At 39.1% G+C, this 16627-nt stretch overlaps 1 protein-coding gene across 2 annotated transcripts in view; it reads right to left on the bottom strand.

Moving 5' to 3' along the window:
* Positions 1-3970: 3970 nt before the first annotated feature.
* Positions 3971-16627, bottom strand: part of RSBN1L (round spermatid basic protein 1 like) — a 43793-nt gene continuing 31136 nt past the window's right edge. For both annotated transcript variants that reach the window (XM_063396949.1, XM_063396950.1), the window contains 5 exons: positions 11851-11988; positions 11506-11648; positions 9795-9962; positions 5158-5266; positions 3971-5076 (listed from right to left, as the gene is read on the bottom strand). In XM_063396949.1, the coding sequence (XP_063253019.1) occupies positions 4423-5076; positions 5158-5266; positions 9795-9962; positions 11506-11648; positions 11851-11988 (1212 nt within the window). In that variant the 3' untranslated portion in view covers positions 3971-4422. The remainder of the gene's footprint in view (positions 5077-5157; positions 5267-9794; positions 9963-11505; positions 11649-11850; positions 11989-16627) is intronic.

Raw genomic sequence — 16627 nt, 5'->3', positions numbered from 1 at the left:
CATTTCCCCAAATATTCCCATATATGCTGCAATTTCAGTGGGATCTGCACAAAATATCAGTAACTTCTATACAATTTTAAAGTGCATTTCATCTGTTTAAGAAAGTAATAAAATATCAGCTGAACACAGTGACTCATAATCAAATCAAACATTCTTGACAGTCATTCACAGCAAAGCACAAAGCAGTGAAAATTTGTCCTTTCCATTTTCAGCTTGGATACATCCTGGTAAGGTACAGGTGCTGTGCTGCCTAAACACAAGACTCTCTACGTACCTGACCACAAGAAAATGAATCAAATGACACTTGAGAAGCTCGAGGAGTTCTCTGATCTCTTGATCAGAATCAGAACAGCTTCCAGCCTAGCAGGGTCACATGGCAGTGTACTATCTCACAACAGTTCATTTTGCCAATGAACAAGGAAAAATCATGGATTTATTTTGGTCAACTCAAAATCTTATTCAGTTGCAGATACTAGAAAACAGTCATTTTGATAAATGAATGTCAGTCTTGTGTTTCTTGGAAGACTTACTCAATTTTCCAAATCTATAATGTTCAGATCCCTTTCACACCATTCTACTATTTCAGATTTCCATTTCCTACATCTTTTGAAATTCCAACTTATTTACTGTGCACATGTATATCCACTTAAAAATCAACTTTATTCATCGCCAAGGAATTCTTTCACAGACGAAGAATTAAATCATCACTCTCTAAAATAATCCTTTATTTCTAATACTAGACAGAATTAATGTTTCAGTTAAAGTAGTATTGAAATATTCATTATAGTAACAAGGAAGGGAAAACCTGCATGCCAGCAGTACCTGTAATGAAAATGTTCTTTCAGAGTCAGTTTCCAGGCATTTGAAGGGCTGGGGGTGACACAACACTGAGTAACTCTTGTATGTAACACATGAAGTCAGTCGCCAGTGAAATGCAAAAGATCCAGTAATAGTAAAAGAAAAAAAAAATAAAAGTAGCTACCCCCTTGAAAGCTTTTTTAGCAATTGTAACAATGCAATTCTTTGCAACCCAAAAATATGTACCAGGATCTAGGAAAACATCTAATTTTCTGCACATCATGTTATTAACTGGAACACCACTGCACGTGCAGAGAGATAGGAACAGCACCAATGGGCTCGGGCAGCTCTCTCCAATCTGCACAGAACAAGGGCCAAGAGAGACAACTCAAACTCTGGAGATTCCAGGCAAAAGAACAAGGAGTTATCTATCACCCAAATCCAGAGAGGGGGAAGAGCAGTAAGCAAGGACTAATTTCAGTACAGCAGAACACATGGAAGATTTATTGCTGAAGCAAAAGTCTGAAGATGAAGTTGTAAGCAGCAGGAATAAAGGCTGTAGCACAGGACTGAAGCAAGGCCTTTGTCAGACTAATGAACAATTTGGGAGGTAAAATTACCAGAAAAAGTACTCCCTTCTCAAAGGACAACCTCATTAAAATGAACATACCACAGCGAGAGGACAACACTTCTTTTAAATCTTTTCTTTAAAATAGCAAGTAAGAAGTAAGCAGTGATGCAGCCAGTCAGCCCAGACTGCAGACATCTGTAAATGCAAAGGCAGGTCTGCTAGCCATTGATAATCCTAACACAGTTCAAATTCTGTATGCAAGGAATTCTGCCTAAAGTGAGAATCTAGTCTGCCTCAAAAAAACAAAAGAATAAATAAAAACTGCAAAAAACCCTGCCATTTAAAAAAAATCTCTTAAAATTCCAAAAGTGGTAAAAAAAAGAGTTGAAGAAATGGGCACTTCAGAAGCAAAATCTCAGGACTAAGATACCTGAGCAGAAGTCTCAGAACACATCAGCCAAGACCACTGAGCAGGTCTCCAAAAGAAAACAAAGTTCTACTCATAAGTGTAATGTTGTATTTGCTAATCATTTTCAAAGATTTCTTATTTCTGTCTGGACAGGGCCTAGGCTGCAGAAAGTTGGCAGCTGTCCTGGGAGATGTCTGTCCACACTTCACTAAAATCTGACAGGTTACCAAAAATTACTTGAACCCAAACAAATGGTTGGTGTATGCATGACCAGCACACTGATTGTTATTCTGAGTCAACGAAATAGTTGTGGGAGTTTGTGTGCTTTTTATTTTAAAAAGCAGCATCTGGCAAGGCTGGCTTTGCTAAAGCTGGAGCTCTCCTCTATCCCGCCTGCAGAGCTGCATGCTTGGTGCAAAGTACAGCCTGCAGCTCTGCTCTGTGGCTGTATTCCCATGGGCAGCACAGAGAACAGGGATGGAAGGCCAAGCCACTGCACAGGGATGTTCATGAAGCCAGAGATTAGAGGTGGAAGCATTATTTCCAGAAAATCCAGAAAACAAGAAAGAGAGCTGAGACCACGTTCCTGCTATAAGGAAGGCTCAAATTCTTACATGAATTAATTCATTTTTCAGATCAGAATCTGCTAAAGCAATAACTTACCACATCACACGTGAATCATTTGCTCATGGCAAAGGGGAAAGCAAGATCCCTGAGGCTGAGAAAATGGTAGTAATCTCTTAGCCAGCATTAAAGAAAACAGTAGTAAGACTTACGGACGTATCAGCCAATCCAACAGACTCACATTTCTATTGCTTCTCTAATACATAATTATGGCTATGTAGGAGTAATGTTTAGCAATTCCAATATTGATTTAATTAATAGTTCCTTGACAGACTTATTTTGGATTAAACAATCAGGGCACTCATCTAATAAAGATGATTTTAATGCCACTTGTGAGTAAATAACATTTTAAATTTTAACAACCTATAAAGAGAAAAACATTTACAACAGAAGGACCTCAGGTAGTTGAACTGGACATAGCCAGAAAATCACTTTGTTCTATTGCTACAAGTGAAGCCAGCATGACCACTAAGTGCATCAGTTTATAAACTGGGTACTTAAGGATGTACAGCTTTCAAAAATGCTATACAGAAAAATCCTAGCAAAAATCAGAGATACAGAGGGCTGTGGAAATAATAGGCCTTGGATCTGAAGTTTGACATACTTAGCTGAAGGACAGGCTGTAGGGCACTTTACTGCTGTGTGCTGCTACCCAAGAGATGCATCGTTTGGCTGTGTTTGAACTACACAGGAGTACACTACACAGAAAATAAATAAGTCAAATGACACAATTACCAGATCAGATGCTAGCTGGCCTTGAAGTTCTCTTCCCTCAGAACACAAAAGAATCCAAGTGTTCGATAGATGGGGAAAGAGAAGCACAGTTAACTTGGATACTGCTGTTATTTTCTTAATGAAACACATCTTGCTTCCAACTATGACTCATGAGGAACCTTCCCACTACACATATTGGCAAGCCTCTTTTTGCCTGGCACCATCAGCACAGGGAGCAATTCAAATCCAGGTATGTCTCTGTGAATTACAGGTCACTGCTAAAGTTGAGGCCTTTTTACCTTGGTAAGTAACCACTACAGTATTCTTTTAATTGTAGTCAGACAACAGATCTGAGGGAGTGGTTGCTTTTTTGGCTAGTTTTGTGGGTTTGTTGGTTTTTTGGTTGGGTGGTGGTTTTTTTACATGCAATGGAACTGTCTGAACTGTGCCCTGAGCAGGGCCAGGAGGCAAAGCCCAGGAGGGAGTTTGCTCCCTTGCACCAGCTCAGCCAGAGAGATGCAGGCAGGTAGTGGCAGTGCTCCTGGAGCCCACTGTGTGTCCAATTGCCCTCCAAACAGCCAGCCTGACTCCCTGTTCCACGTGAATATCTGACAGCAGGAGTGTGGGGCGTGCCTGCAACGAGCACCCGTGAGGAAACGTGTGAAGGGAGGACTGATTCTGCCTTCTGACTTATCTGCATTTACCAGGATGCCTCAGCTCTACCTTGGTTTGCTACAGCTCCTCACCCTCAAGGCATAAGGGCATCCTATGCACTAGTGGCAGGTAGAAACATAACCACTAAGAGAGGCAGTTGGACTGAATTATTTTTTGCAGACCCAAAAATAAAACCAATCTGTTATTATGAACCTTTATTAAGCGGCTCACATTTCAGTATAAATCACACTAAAAAGATTCTTAAAAAAGATATTTACACTACAGTGCTGACACATTTAAAATGAAAAAATTGGTATAAATAAGCTCTATGGAAAAGCCTGGAATTGTCAAAAAGAATTCTGGCTCATCTTACAAAAAATATATATGTTAAATGTCAGCTCTACTCTAAAACCTACAACTCAAAATTATTTAAAGACCTCTTTATGTTAAACCTGCAGTGTTTACAGTGCATCTGGCCCTAAGTGCTTTGATACTTCACAGTTATGGACAGGCACTGAGGAATGTTACAAAGCTACATAACTATTTTCTGTAACAGATGCGAAGACAAGTCACAAACTTGCCTCACAATTTATGATCTTTACATTATTACATCATTAAGTTTAAAAAGGAATTTAAAACCATATATACAAATTTAGCACAAAAAATCATCCTCTCTTTGTCCATGCAATTTTGGATATGATGAGCTAGGCTGTCTTGTATCATCTGGATGTACGTGACCTCCAGAGCACAACTTGCCTTGTAAGTCCTTGGTGCCAGGTTCAAATTTAGAATCCATTTCCAACTTTAGTGATGTCAACCCAACGTGATCCAGCCTAGCCTGAACATTCTGTCCCCCGATGTCATTAGGTGTCACCGTCTTTTCAGCAACATCAACATTCATGGGTTCTTCTTTTACTTGGAAAGATGCAAGAGGTTCATGTTTTATTGGCAGAAATTCCTGCTGCAGGTACTTGGTCTGCAGAGCATCTGGAAATTTGGTGTCTTCGGAGGTATCTTTGCCCACGGTACAAATTCTGTCAGTCTGAAGTCCAACACCCGAAGACTTGGGGTCTGCAGAGGTCCCTGCTTCACCAGTACTTGTGTTTTGAGAGGCCTCTTCCTCTGAATGATAGAGCTTGAGCCGGATGTGCCAAGCCAAACTACACACGGCTGAAACCGTTTTGAACTGGTGCACAACATTCCTTGGGATGAAATAAATGTCATTATCGAATAACTGGATCCTGGCATACCGAATGCCTTCCCTTCGCAGCTGATTAAGTTTTGCATCATCAACCCACTGGACACACTGTAGGGAAAAGGTGGGGGAAAGGTGAAAACTCTGCCTTAGTACTCAGAGAACACTGACATCAGTTCTTAGTGTGCTTACCTGTGAGAGTGGAGGCTCGTGCAAATCTAACTGCATTCGCTGAACTACCTCCAAGAAGTCCTCAGCATGAAAACAAATTACATCTTTGGTTATACGAGGCTGCTCAGACCTACAGAAGAGTGAGAAGTGCACAGTCAGAGGCTGAAACTACCATGGTGCAGAAAATAACAAAAGGTCTGTAGGCAAGCATAAAGCAAATTTTTTAACTTAAAAAACTCAAGAACTCTACCATAACCTACATTTTTAAGAAAAAACATTGATCAAAACAGTTAATTCTAAAACACAACCTCATTAAACTGATTAACCAAATTAACTACCGTTTCTTTATAAGTGGAAGTAAAGGCAGCAATAAAAGGCCAACAAAACACACTATTTTTCATTTCTATTTTTAACTGGCCTCTTGGCTGCTTAGATGCTGAGAGACAGCTGTCCCAGATACACTGGGTTACTCTGTCAGCACTCCAGCACGATGCACCCATCAGGTACCTGAGCACGCAACCACTGACACCGTGCTCAGAGCTAGGAGGGAAAGCTAAACCCAGATTAAGCTGCCACAATGCCAGCAGTCAGCCAAGACTGGCATCCTCCACAAAACATCTCTTAAAATACATCACTATTTATGCTCACTAGAGAGAGCTACACAAGAGCAAAGTCTGAATTAGGCTGTCTCACATTCTAATTGTTAGGAGAAACATCTCTAGTTCCAAAGCATCTCTCCCAAGGAAATGCACACCATTTATACAGTTCCTCTGGAGACATCGCCTAGAATCAGCTCACAAAAGGCAAAAGCAGCTACAACCCTTGTAACTTTCTGATCTAAAGGCCGAACTCTGTTCCTCATTGAAAACATGTAAAAAAAAAAAGTTTCACATACTTGCTTTTAAGGGATGTTTGCATTTTAAAAGAATTTTTTTTTATTTACATGTGATAAGATTTCATTCATTAAAGATAAAGCTCACATTGGATTAGTTTTGCAAGGACAGTTTCTCAGCCAGAAAGAACCTGGTTAAAGATTTCTTTTCCTCCTCTCCCAGAGTCCCCCAGGCTGACGGGAGCCATCCCACCCCATCCGCTGCCCTCCCACCCACAGGGCTGGCGCCTGCACCCCTCCAAAATCGGGGTACAAGTCACCCGTAGGGAGCCTGGGGAGCAGCTGATGCAGCACAACTGAAACATTTCAGAATCTAATACCAGAGCCCTTTTTTAAATGCATGATCACCTGATATATATATTTATACACATACATATATATATATATGTCCTGTTATTACTGTTTTAGGAAGCAGGCAATGATGTACACTTCATTCAGGCTTTTTAAACATAGGAGACATGTTTGTTTTATTTAGGTCATGACCTCAATAAAGCAAAAAATAACCACTCTGAGGCTAGGAGAAAAAAAAAATCCCAGATCAACTACTGAAAGTATTTTAGGGAGAATTTTCAGACTATGTATTTTACTTTTGGTTTTACAAAGATTAAAATGTGTCTGTGTATTTTGATCTACATACTCCTGAAGAGGATTTAAATACTGAAAGCAAAAAGCTTCAGAAACACTCCTAATAAGTGGCATTAAAAACATTAACTACAATTAATCTATCTTTTATAATGCAGGGAGTTTTTTTGAAAATATGAATTTTCATTTGGACTCCCCAGTATCTGTAAATGAAGTTAAGTCTGGTTTATGCATTGTCATTCCTAGTCTCAGTCCATATATATCTGTCCAAGAGGATGGATCATCACTCTGTGCTGCAATTCTGTCACAGAACACAACATTCCTTTTGCAAACAACTGAGAAAAAATACCATCAGATAATTTTAAATTCTGTATTTGCAGCTTTTATCTTTAGCACAACTTTGAGATAGGATTTTGCAAAACCTTTGATTTAGGTATTATGTACCTACCCCCAAGCAAAACTGTAGCACAGAAGTTCAGTTCATGTCCAAAAAGACATTAAATGAAAACAAAACATAAGATAACTTCAGAAAAACCCATTTAAGCCTCTACTAGAGAATTGCTAGAACTGGTTTTGGCAGTATTTTTTCCCCTTAACCTCATTCTTCAAAAGAATTGGATTCTTTTTGCCGTGACTCTTCGAAACAGATTCAAAACCAGAGGTGTTGCCATTAATATTTCTGGCCTAATGCATAAAGACTGGCAATATATAACAAATTTCCATGATCATACAGAGAAGCACAACTTCAGTCTCTAGAACACAAACTTGAAAGTTGCTTGCTGAAGCACAAGTTTCATTTTACTAAAAACAATGCTACAAAATGCCTTTTGCTGTCCCTGTAAAAAACCCATCCAAATTTCCCACATAAAAATCTCATAAATTTCCATAATTTAAAATTTCACTGGCACTTCCTAAGTTCTAAAGCTCAGTTGGTATCACCTATGAAAATGGCATTAAGTAATCAGCATGATCACACCCGCATTTATCAGATTTTAGTTCAATCCTTAAAATGTTTGCTAGCAATAGACAGAGTTCTTCTGTAAATAGTAAATATTCAAAGCAATAAAAAGAATATCATAATACAGTATTTTTACAAAATATTTCAAATGAAGATCCTGTCACATTTGGGAAAGGACAATTTTTTTTTCCTCTTCAAAACACTATGTTTAGTTTCCATGTCTGTCCTCTAGCACCATAACCTGCTTTTTAACATTTTTGTTCCTGTCTGTTCTGAAAGACACCATTCATCCCATCTGCCATTAACATTCAACCCTATCAACTAGGAAATAAATCCTACTTTCTTTACAGCAACTTATAGAGCTCTTTTTGCACACTCAATCCATTTTTATGGATTTAATTCAGGTAGCGCAGGAATTGTTTTATTTCTCCTCACAGAAAACATTATTTTTATATACATTATGTCATCGCTAGAACGTGTGAGTTTTTACTGCCATGGTGCCTTAATCATCCCAGAATATCTCCAGCTTTTCAGGTTTGTTCAACTACTAAAACAGATTAAAAAAAGAAACAAAACAAAACTGAACAAAAATAAAAACTGGATTTTTCAAAACTTCCATTCATGTTGTTTCCTTTATAAATCCACCCACAGATTGCAAATTATGGCAAAACTAGTACCTTAAATTATTTTAATGTGCTACATTAATCAATGATGCTTCATTATCATAAGCCCTGATTAGTTCTCATTTTGTAAGTACATTGAAGTGGCTTTTCAAAATTGGAAAAATCAGAAAATTTCCACAAAAATTCTACAGAAGTGGAAAGGGAAAGCAGGAATTACAGGCCAAATATTAGGCCAAATCAAGCCTGAAATACATAACTTTTTGTTATGTTGCTTGTGTTGTATATTTTACTCCTCTCCATACATCAGTCACAAGTTCTTTATTCTGAATTAAAAGATACATTTTCAGTCTTTACACTGAAATGAAATGCTGGGGGTTTTTTTATTCCTCAAACCAAAGGGCTTTCAGGTATGCTATAAAGCTGTAGGATAAGAATGGGAAGTTCCCAGACACTTAAATTACTATCAGTTCAACTCCTTAATTTCCACAAACATCCAAGTTCGGGGAGTGGAGGTTTGTTTGGTTTCTTTACTTCCCTGGCAAGCCCCCTTCTCAAATGTGCAAAGTGTAACTTAAAATACCCAGATCTACACAATTATCTCAGCTCCTGCCCTGCCACTACTGCTCAGCCTTGATTCACCACAGCACAGCCAGAGCAAGCAGGAAGTTGAAGCTCCCACTGCCATCAGCCTGAAGAGGAAGGAAACTGAAAACCTCAGAGCCCAAGAGACAAACACATTATCACCTGAACAACCCAGTTCTTCCCCATGACAATTATTCTACTTTCTATGTCAGTGAACTCATGCACTGTAACACAAATTCACATCATTTTATCCAAAAGGAATTCATTCTTCTAATTTCTAGACAGACACAAAGAGAAAAAGGTATTTATATTGTTTACAAATGCAAAGGTAACCTCCAAAACTAAAGTCATTCTCCACAGTCTGAAGACATTAATAAATGCCTCTTGACCTGGATAAATAAAATCCTCTAGATCTGGACCAGGAAGCTCACATGGTTATGGGCTTTTTATTTGGTTAACATGTACACAAGCTTCAAATGAGGCACTTCTCATTTCCTGAATCCCACAAAGGAATTCCAGAGATAGACACCAAAAAAATATCACACAATTCCAACAGGATTCCTGTTAGATGAGCTTCCATACATAAATCAGGGTTGTAACAGCCATAACTTGGGAAGCAGAAGCACAAGAATTCTGCTCATCTCCAGACAACACAAAGAACTCCCAGAAGGTCTCCATGGGCACCTCTGCCACAGTAACAGCTCAGTCTCTTTAAGCAAAATGCACCACTTTAAGCAAAATGAAGCGTGAGGTGTTTTTATATCTAACATAACCTCACTAACAGCAGCTCAGTTATAGCTATTGAGCTGTCACTGCAAGGTACCTTTCTGGTTTCAACCACCCTGCAAAGCCACACGCACTCTAAAGAGGGCAGACAAACATCTAATGCTCAGCCAGGACCTTTGAAGTCTCATTGAATCTTTAATCCTAGATGAACCTATTCTGTACTCCCAATTCAATTACAAATGGCAGTTAAGGCAAACACTTCTCAGCCAGCTAGGTGAAGCCAATGAACACGTACCACTCCCCACAGTGCACAGCCTTCAGCACTCCCACAGCAGCCGTGGTCTGTCTCTCAAAACCTTGTCCTATGTGATCCGCATGGGCTCGGGTCCGGTCCTCAAAGAGCATTTCACGGGGTTCACTGGTTCGAGGTAGGTACTGCAAGTTTTTGATTTCATTGGTAGTTCTGCATAAGAAAAACAGTAACAGTGACATAGAAATGTCTCTGAATTATCTAATTTCCACCACAGCTAATAGGACTGCTCATCTATGCAAAAAAATAAACTTTTTTTCTGCCTTATTTTAAATGGATTTTCTTCTAATTCAGTTTGTGTCCATTCTCTCTGATCATGTCACTGAGCACGGCTTAAGTAAGTCCTGTTTACAACCTTCTATGACGTGCTTAAACACATTGCTATGATCCCACTGAGCATTCTTTTCTCAAGAGTAAATCCCAGTTCTCCCAGGTCACCAGACATACTCCATGCCTACCTTAGCCTGGTGAGCCCAGAACAGGGCATGATACTGCAGATGTGTCCCACCAGTGATGAGCAGAGGGGAAGAACCCTGTCCCTCAATCTGCTGTGCTGTTCACGCTTGAAATGGCAACTTTCCCAGCATGAAGGTGAGACTGACTGGCCTCCAGTTCCCCAGATTCTGCTTCTTACCCTTCTAAATGACTGGAGTGGCATTTGCTTTCAGGAATCTTTGCCAACTGCCATGGCTTTTCAGACAGTGGCCTTGCAATGATATTGGCCAGCTCCCACTGCACTTATGGGATGTGACCTATCCCAGCAGGTCCCATGGGTTTGTGTCTGTCTAGTCTGCATGTCTAATAAGTTTCTTAACCTGATTTTCCTCCACTGAAGGCAAACAGCCCTTGCTCCAAACACTCTTACTGCCTCCAAGACAGAACAATTCTGAAAGTAAAACTCACTAGAAAAGACAAGGGCAAAGAAAGCACTATCTCAGCCTCTTCCATGTCTTTTGCCCCATTCAGCAAATGCCTTCCATTTTCCTAGTCTTTCTTCTTCTACTGTCCATACACTGCTGGAAGTCCCTGCTGCCTTTCACATCCCTTGCCAAAATCAACTCCAGGTGGTCTTTGGCTGTAACTGCACCCCCTTCATGGTTGGACAGTGTCTCTGTACTCCTCCTGAGGCACTGCCCCTGCTTCCACTTCTCGTACGCTCCCCCTTTTTGTGTTCACATCCTTAAAAGAGCTCCCTTGACAACTCCTTATGACATACAACATTCAATTTCTACAGAAGCATTTCCCTACTTGTCAGATGATTTTTACTCCCAATACCACAGCAAAGCTTAAAGATTTCATTTCATATTGGAGTTGTTACCTTCCAGGTGAGAGAATAGCCCTTGCCCCAGAGGTCATAACACATCCACTTACATGTAACAAACAGGGGTATCAATTCCAGCCTCATGGCACATATCAGTAATTGCATGGGTATACAAATTTACCTGAAGTTTTCACCTTAAATTTCTACTACAACTCTAAAAAGGACCAGCACATTACTTAGCCAGACAGTAAAAATGAAACCAAAAAATTCCAGATTCTTACATAACAAAACAACAAAAAAGTGGTTTTGGAGATGAAGATTTACAGTAATTTATATTAACATACAATACAAAATAGTAAAAGGGTTGGGAGAAAATGAATTTGTAAAGAAAAAAATACTAACCAGACATTTGCCAAGTAAAATAATTCAACTTACCTCTTCCTTTTGAAAGGGGACTTTGGCATGTCAGCCACAGGGATCATCTGTTCTCCTGGACGTACCCACATGATGGGACCATCATCACTGTCTTTACGACTCTCTAATTTTAAACTAGAAAGTGTTCCCCATGGCAGTGTACACTAATGGGAAATACAAGCCACAATTTTCAAGTGAGTTACTTTAAAAAAACTTGTTAAAAGCAGCCTTTATCTCTCATGATGAAACCATTTCTTAGAACACTCAATTATCTAAACAAGTACCACATACTCTCACTTTATTATTATAATAGCACCACACAGCATGTTGTCCCCCTTCTCCCAGCCCATTCCCTTCTGTCCTTACTTTTAAGAAGGGTGATTCTTCCAACATATCAAGGAATTCAGGGAAGTAATCCCCCACTTCCTCATCAACTGCTCCAACCAGGCTGATCTGTCTCATTGGGCCAGCTCTATACGTACCATGAGAGTATGTTCTTTTTACCTACAAGCAGAATATGACAACAGAAGTTATACCAAGTCCTCTACTGTGCAAAATCTACATTCAAAGAGCACCTGTAATCTCTGCGCTTACGGTTTCTGAGATAAAAAGACTTTTTTTAGTCCTTCAGTCTCCAGTGTATTTAAGATTATTATAAAGTAAATTGCTACAAACTCAAAGACAGAAGATCTTATTAAACAGCCACAACAATTTGTATTTTATTTTAACACCTGAAGGTAAACTGGAGTAATCATTTCTTGCCTTTCAAGAAGATAACATTCCAAACCAGTAACTCTAAAAAGGTGTAAGTAGGTGCTCCTATGCTCAGTAACTAGTCAATAAGGATTCTTACCTGAATTAGTCAAGCCTAGCTGAATTTTTACTTTTTCTTGCAACAGGCAGAACTCTGAGTTACAAGTAATTTAACTCTAAACATTTCCTCTGCTACTCATCCTCTCCATACTGCCTCTTTGTGAGCACACTAACTGGAGCAATTACAACAGAGAACACAAGGCTCATAAAGAGTTGTACAAAAAGCGAGACAATGATCATCACTGCTTCATTTTTGCTGTGCTAGCACATCTTGTGCTCCCTTCAGACTTTAACAGCTGTAACATTCACCTCTCGTAAGAAATCATCTACTGTGAAATTTGAACAGAAGCACATTGTTTTAAGGTTTTTGTCAACAATCTGATCTGTTGTGTGAGATCACCAAAGTACTCAGGCATGAGATTGATGAGGATCATGTCCACTCTAAGTTTCTGATTTCCTGTTTAGCAGACTGAAAGACACAGTGGCATTATGAGATGAAATACGAAGACATGAGAACAGAGGAGAGAGCAGATGGATTACTGCACACACCAACTAAGGCTCCTGTATGGCACATCTGGACATTCTGCATCCAAAGCAAGAAAAGTAAAAAAGTGCAAGGAAAACAGTTAATGAAATACTGCTTAGCTATGCTCCTCACCCAAAGAGACCATCAACATTCCTTGTAGTTGGGGCAGTGTAGAGGAGAATTAACAGCAGTTCCTGAAAATAAAACATGGAACGACACTGTGCCCATCTGAGAAACTCAACTAATGTAACCAGATCTTTCCAGAAATGTAGAACCAAATGCTGTTCCGATCTCTACTCATCTCTCATTCCTCCCAGCAAACAGATTTATGGCTAAAAGTAGGATTTTACAAAATGTCTTAGCTAATGCTACAGCAAGCCATCACAGACAAACTGAAAAGAACAGTCCAATAATAATCCCCTACTCCTCAAATCCTTAGTCATACATTCCTGCAGGGTGTTTTTTTTTTTTTTGCAGAGACAGCTTGTGATTTTGTGATAAAATATCACTAAATACTCACTTCTGCTGAATCTGCATAAGCTCAGTACTCAGCTACATCTGCACTGGCACAAAGCATCAGGAGCTTGTACAACTACAGCAACGAGCAAGAAAGAGCCCTAGAAGCACTTTCTGAAGCTACAGACACACACAGATCTGTGACACTTCATTAAAAAGCCTAACATGCAAAAGGATGTTTCTTCCACTGACATCAGTAACTTAGTATTCCACCACTCCAGTCCAGGATATTGAGATGCTGTTTTAATCTACATCCCTGATTAAAAAGAACCATTTTTCTGCCTTTTTCCATGCTTCCTTATGTTACCTACTACCACTCTCCCAAGTAACAAGTGATAAGACAAGAGAAAATCACCTCAAGTTGTGCCAAGGTAGGTTTACATTAGATATTAAAAACATATCTTCAGCAAAAAGGTTCTCAAGCACTGGAATATGCTGCCCAGGGAAATGTGGAGTCACCATCCCTGGAGGCATTTAAGAATAGGTAGATGTGGAATTTAAGGACATGGTTTAGTGATGGATTTGGCAAGATTGGGTTAGCAGCTGGACTCTTGAAAAGGTCTATCTGTTTTTTTCATCCTAAATCACTTTATGATTCATATAGAATATGGTAAGCTGGTTGTGAAACTACTCCAAGTGAAAACTCTAATAATTCTCCTAAAAATACTAACTTAAAGCTTGGAAAAGCTGTGAAGCTTCCAGCTGGATCAACCCACCCATTTGGTTTATATACCACTAGATGTTGGTAATGAAACATCAAGTCAGCAAAATAATTAGCTGCAGCATAATGCTTGCATTAAGAAGGATTGATTAAGTAATTTTCCACTTGTTCCTCCAAAAAAAGACCATGCCACTGAAAGTTAAAACTGAAAAATGAACACAACTTTTCCAAGCACTGTTTGTCCAACCCCTTTCACCTCCAGCTTTCCCAGTCAAACAACCTTTCCCTGATCACAAGGCAGTACAATTGCTTCTCAAAATCCAGCTTAGGAGAAGAAATACCAACATGAATGCTTAAATAATGTCAAAGTTACAAATGATGAGTGGTTTCTGCTGGGTGCATATTCAGAATCACATCTTTACAAACACAGAATGAAATGTCTGAGTGATTATGAACTCTGCAGTGGCTTAACCTCAGGCAGCACATACTGATCTTTGAGCCCCTGCTCACTCAGCTGCCACAAGGGTGACACATGGGAGAGAAGAGGAAAAGCGAGGAAATGTATGGGTCCAGATAAACACAGTTTATTCAGTGAAGAGGAAACCAAAGAAGAACCTCCAAGTGGTGTTTTCCACCACTCACCAACTCCCACAAACAGACTGATTCCAGCAGTCCCAAGCAACAGGCACCTTCCAGCCAACCCAGCAGTCCCCTCAGGATGTTTTGCTGAGCACGGTGTTGTACAGCACAGAATATCCAATTTCAATATTCAATATCCTTGCAGCCAATTGGGACCAGCTGTCACAACCATGTCCCCTCCCAGCTCTTTGCCCACCCCAGCCTACTCACCAGGGGGGTCCTGGAAGCCTTGACACTCTGCCAGTGGGACCCAGCAATTGCCAAAATACCAGTGCATTACCAACAGCTTTAGTCACAAACCCAAAACACAATCCACAAATAAAATTAATGCATCCAGACACAATACAAACAGGAAATAAATCCATGCTGGTGATCAACAGGGAAGATTTGCTCTCTCTTTTCCCTTCTTTCCTCATAGCATTAGGTCCTCTGAACATGGACTGGGAGCAAGCCTAAGGAACCGAATTTAATCCACGAAACATCTAATAAATTCTCTATTTTAGAAAGTAATATAAAATAAATAAAGATACATAAAATAAATAAATAGGCCATAAATACTAATGCCTGGCCAGAAAGAGCAAGAGAATTTGAAAGATGAAGCAGCTGTGGGCAAGTGAAAAGCAACTGCTATCTCATCTCTTCCATTAACTGGGTTGTAGCATCCCAAACTCTACTCTTAGAGAGGAGGTTAATGCTTGAACTACATTACTCCAGACTAGGCTGAAGATTTAGACAAGCACGTATAAAAAAGTGAGGTCATTCTTAGTGAGGAGCTAATTTTCACTCACTCCCAACTTAAGACTGCTATTCATCAATAGTGTGGAAACACCAAAACCTCCCATTGAGGTTAGACCAATGACAAACAAAGTTAATCCTAATAAAGACAACAACCCAATAAATGTAACTTATGGCGTATCACATAGCAGCAACATTTTCCCTTCCTTTTACTGTCAGTACCCGTTGGCTGGTTTGCTCACAGGAAGAGAAATAGATTCCTCTATGTATTTCTAAACTCAGAAAAAGAGTATTGATCTCCTAAAACCTGCACGTATCAAATACTATATTAAATTATGTACTGACCACTAATGAAGCACTATATATAGGATTTTTTAATATATATACACATATATTTTATATATATACACACACAGGTTCTAGAAAATAATCTTCCCAGACCTAATTTCACAGCTTACAGTGTGACTAGGTTTTTAGAATTTTACAGACTTCCTCAAAACTTGAACAAAAGAAGTCAAGGACATGCTGTTCTTCCAGCATGTCAAGAATAAATACACACAAATCACCAAGTACATGCAGTGTAATACTATGGACAGGTAAAAGAGATAGAACCATATAAAATAATAAATATGACATCCTAACTTCTTTCTTCTCATGTAGCTTACATCTGAAGTATGTCACCTAAAAACACACAAAAGGAGACTGTCATTCTCTTGCACCACAGTAATGGAAAATTGTGACAATAAAACCACCACTGAACCCACAATTAGTAAAACTTGAAAATTATCTACTTCTGTGACTTGCATGGCCTCAACTGATTTTTTAATGCAATAGCAAATGTTTCAACAGAAATGTCTTGGTGTCTGACAAGAATCTGAAGACTAAATACAAAAATAAATATTAAATATATAAATACCAAAAATATATTTGAGCATTATCATCCAACAAACAGAAACATTTTACACAATACATGTTAAAGACTCTGTGTTTGAATAAGTCACAAAGGGGAGGGAACAATCCAGAGAAACCATGCATTTCCAGAGAGGAATTTAAAAACTGTAAACTGAGGCAAGTAACAATTGAATTCTGATTTTTTTATATAGTAGGGTGTGGGTTGTTGTAGGGTTTAGGTAGAGGAGGTTTTTCTTAATTGAAACTTTATCATTTACCTGCTACAATTTTAAGGTTTTAATTTATTTCAATTTTTCACCTTTAAAACCAAGCAAGTCTGGAAAAACAGTCCTCAGAAAAAA

The sequence above is a fragment of the Prinia subflava genome, chromosome 4 (genome assembly GCF_021018805.1).
Source record: "Prinia subflava isolate CZ2003 ecotype Zambia chromosome 4, Cam_Psub_1.2, whole genome shotgun sequence".
Taxonomy (NCBI): domain Eukaryota; kingdom Metazoa; phylum Chordata; class Aves; order Passeriformes; family Cisticolidae; genus Prinia; species Prinia subflava.
The sequence above is the reverse complement of the archived record's forward strand: the minus strand, read 5'-3'. Positions and strand labels throughout refer to the sequence as shown.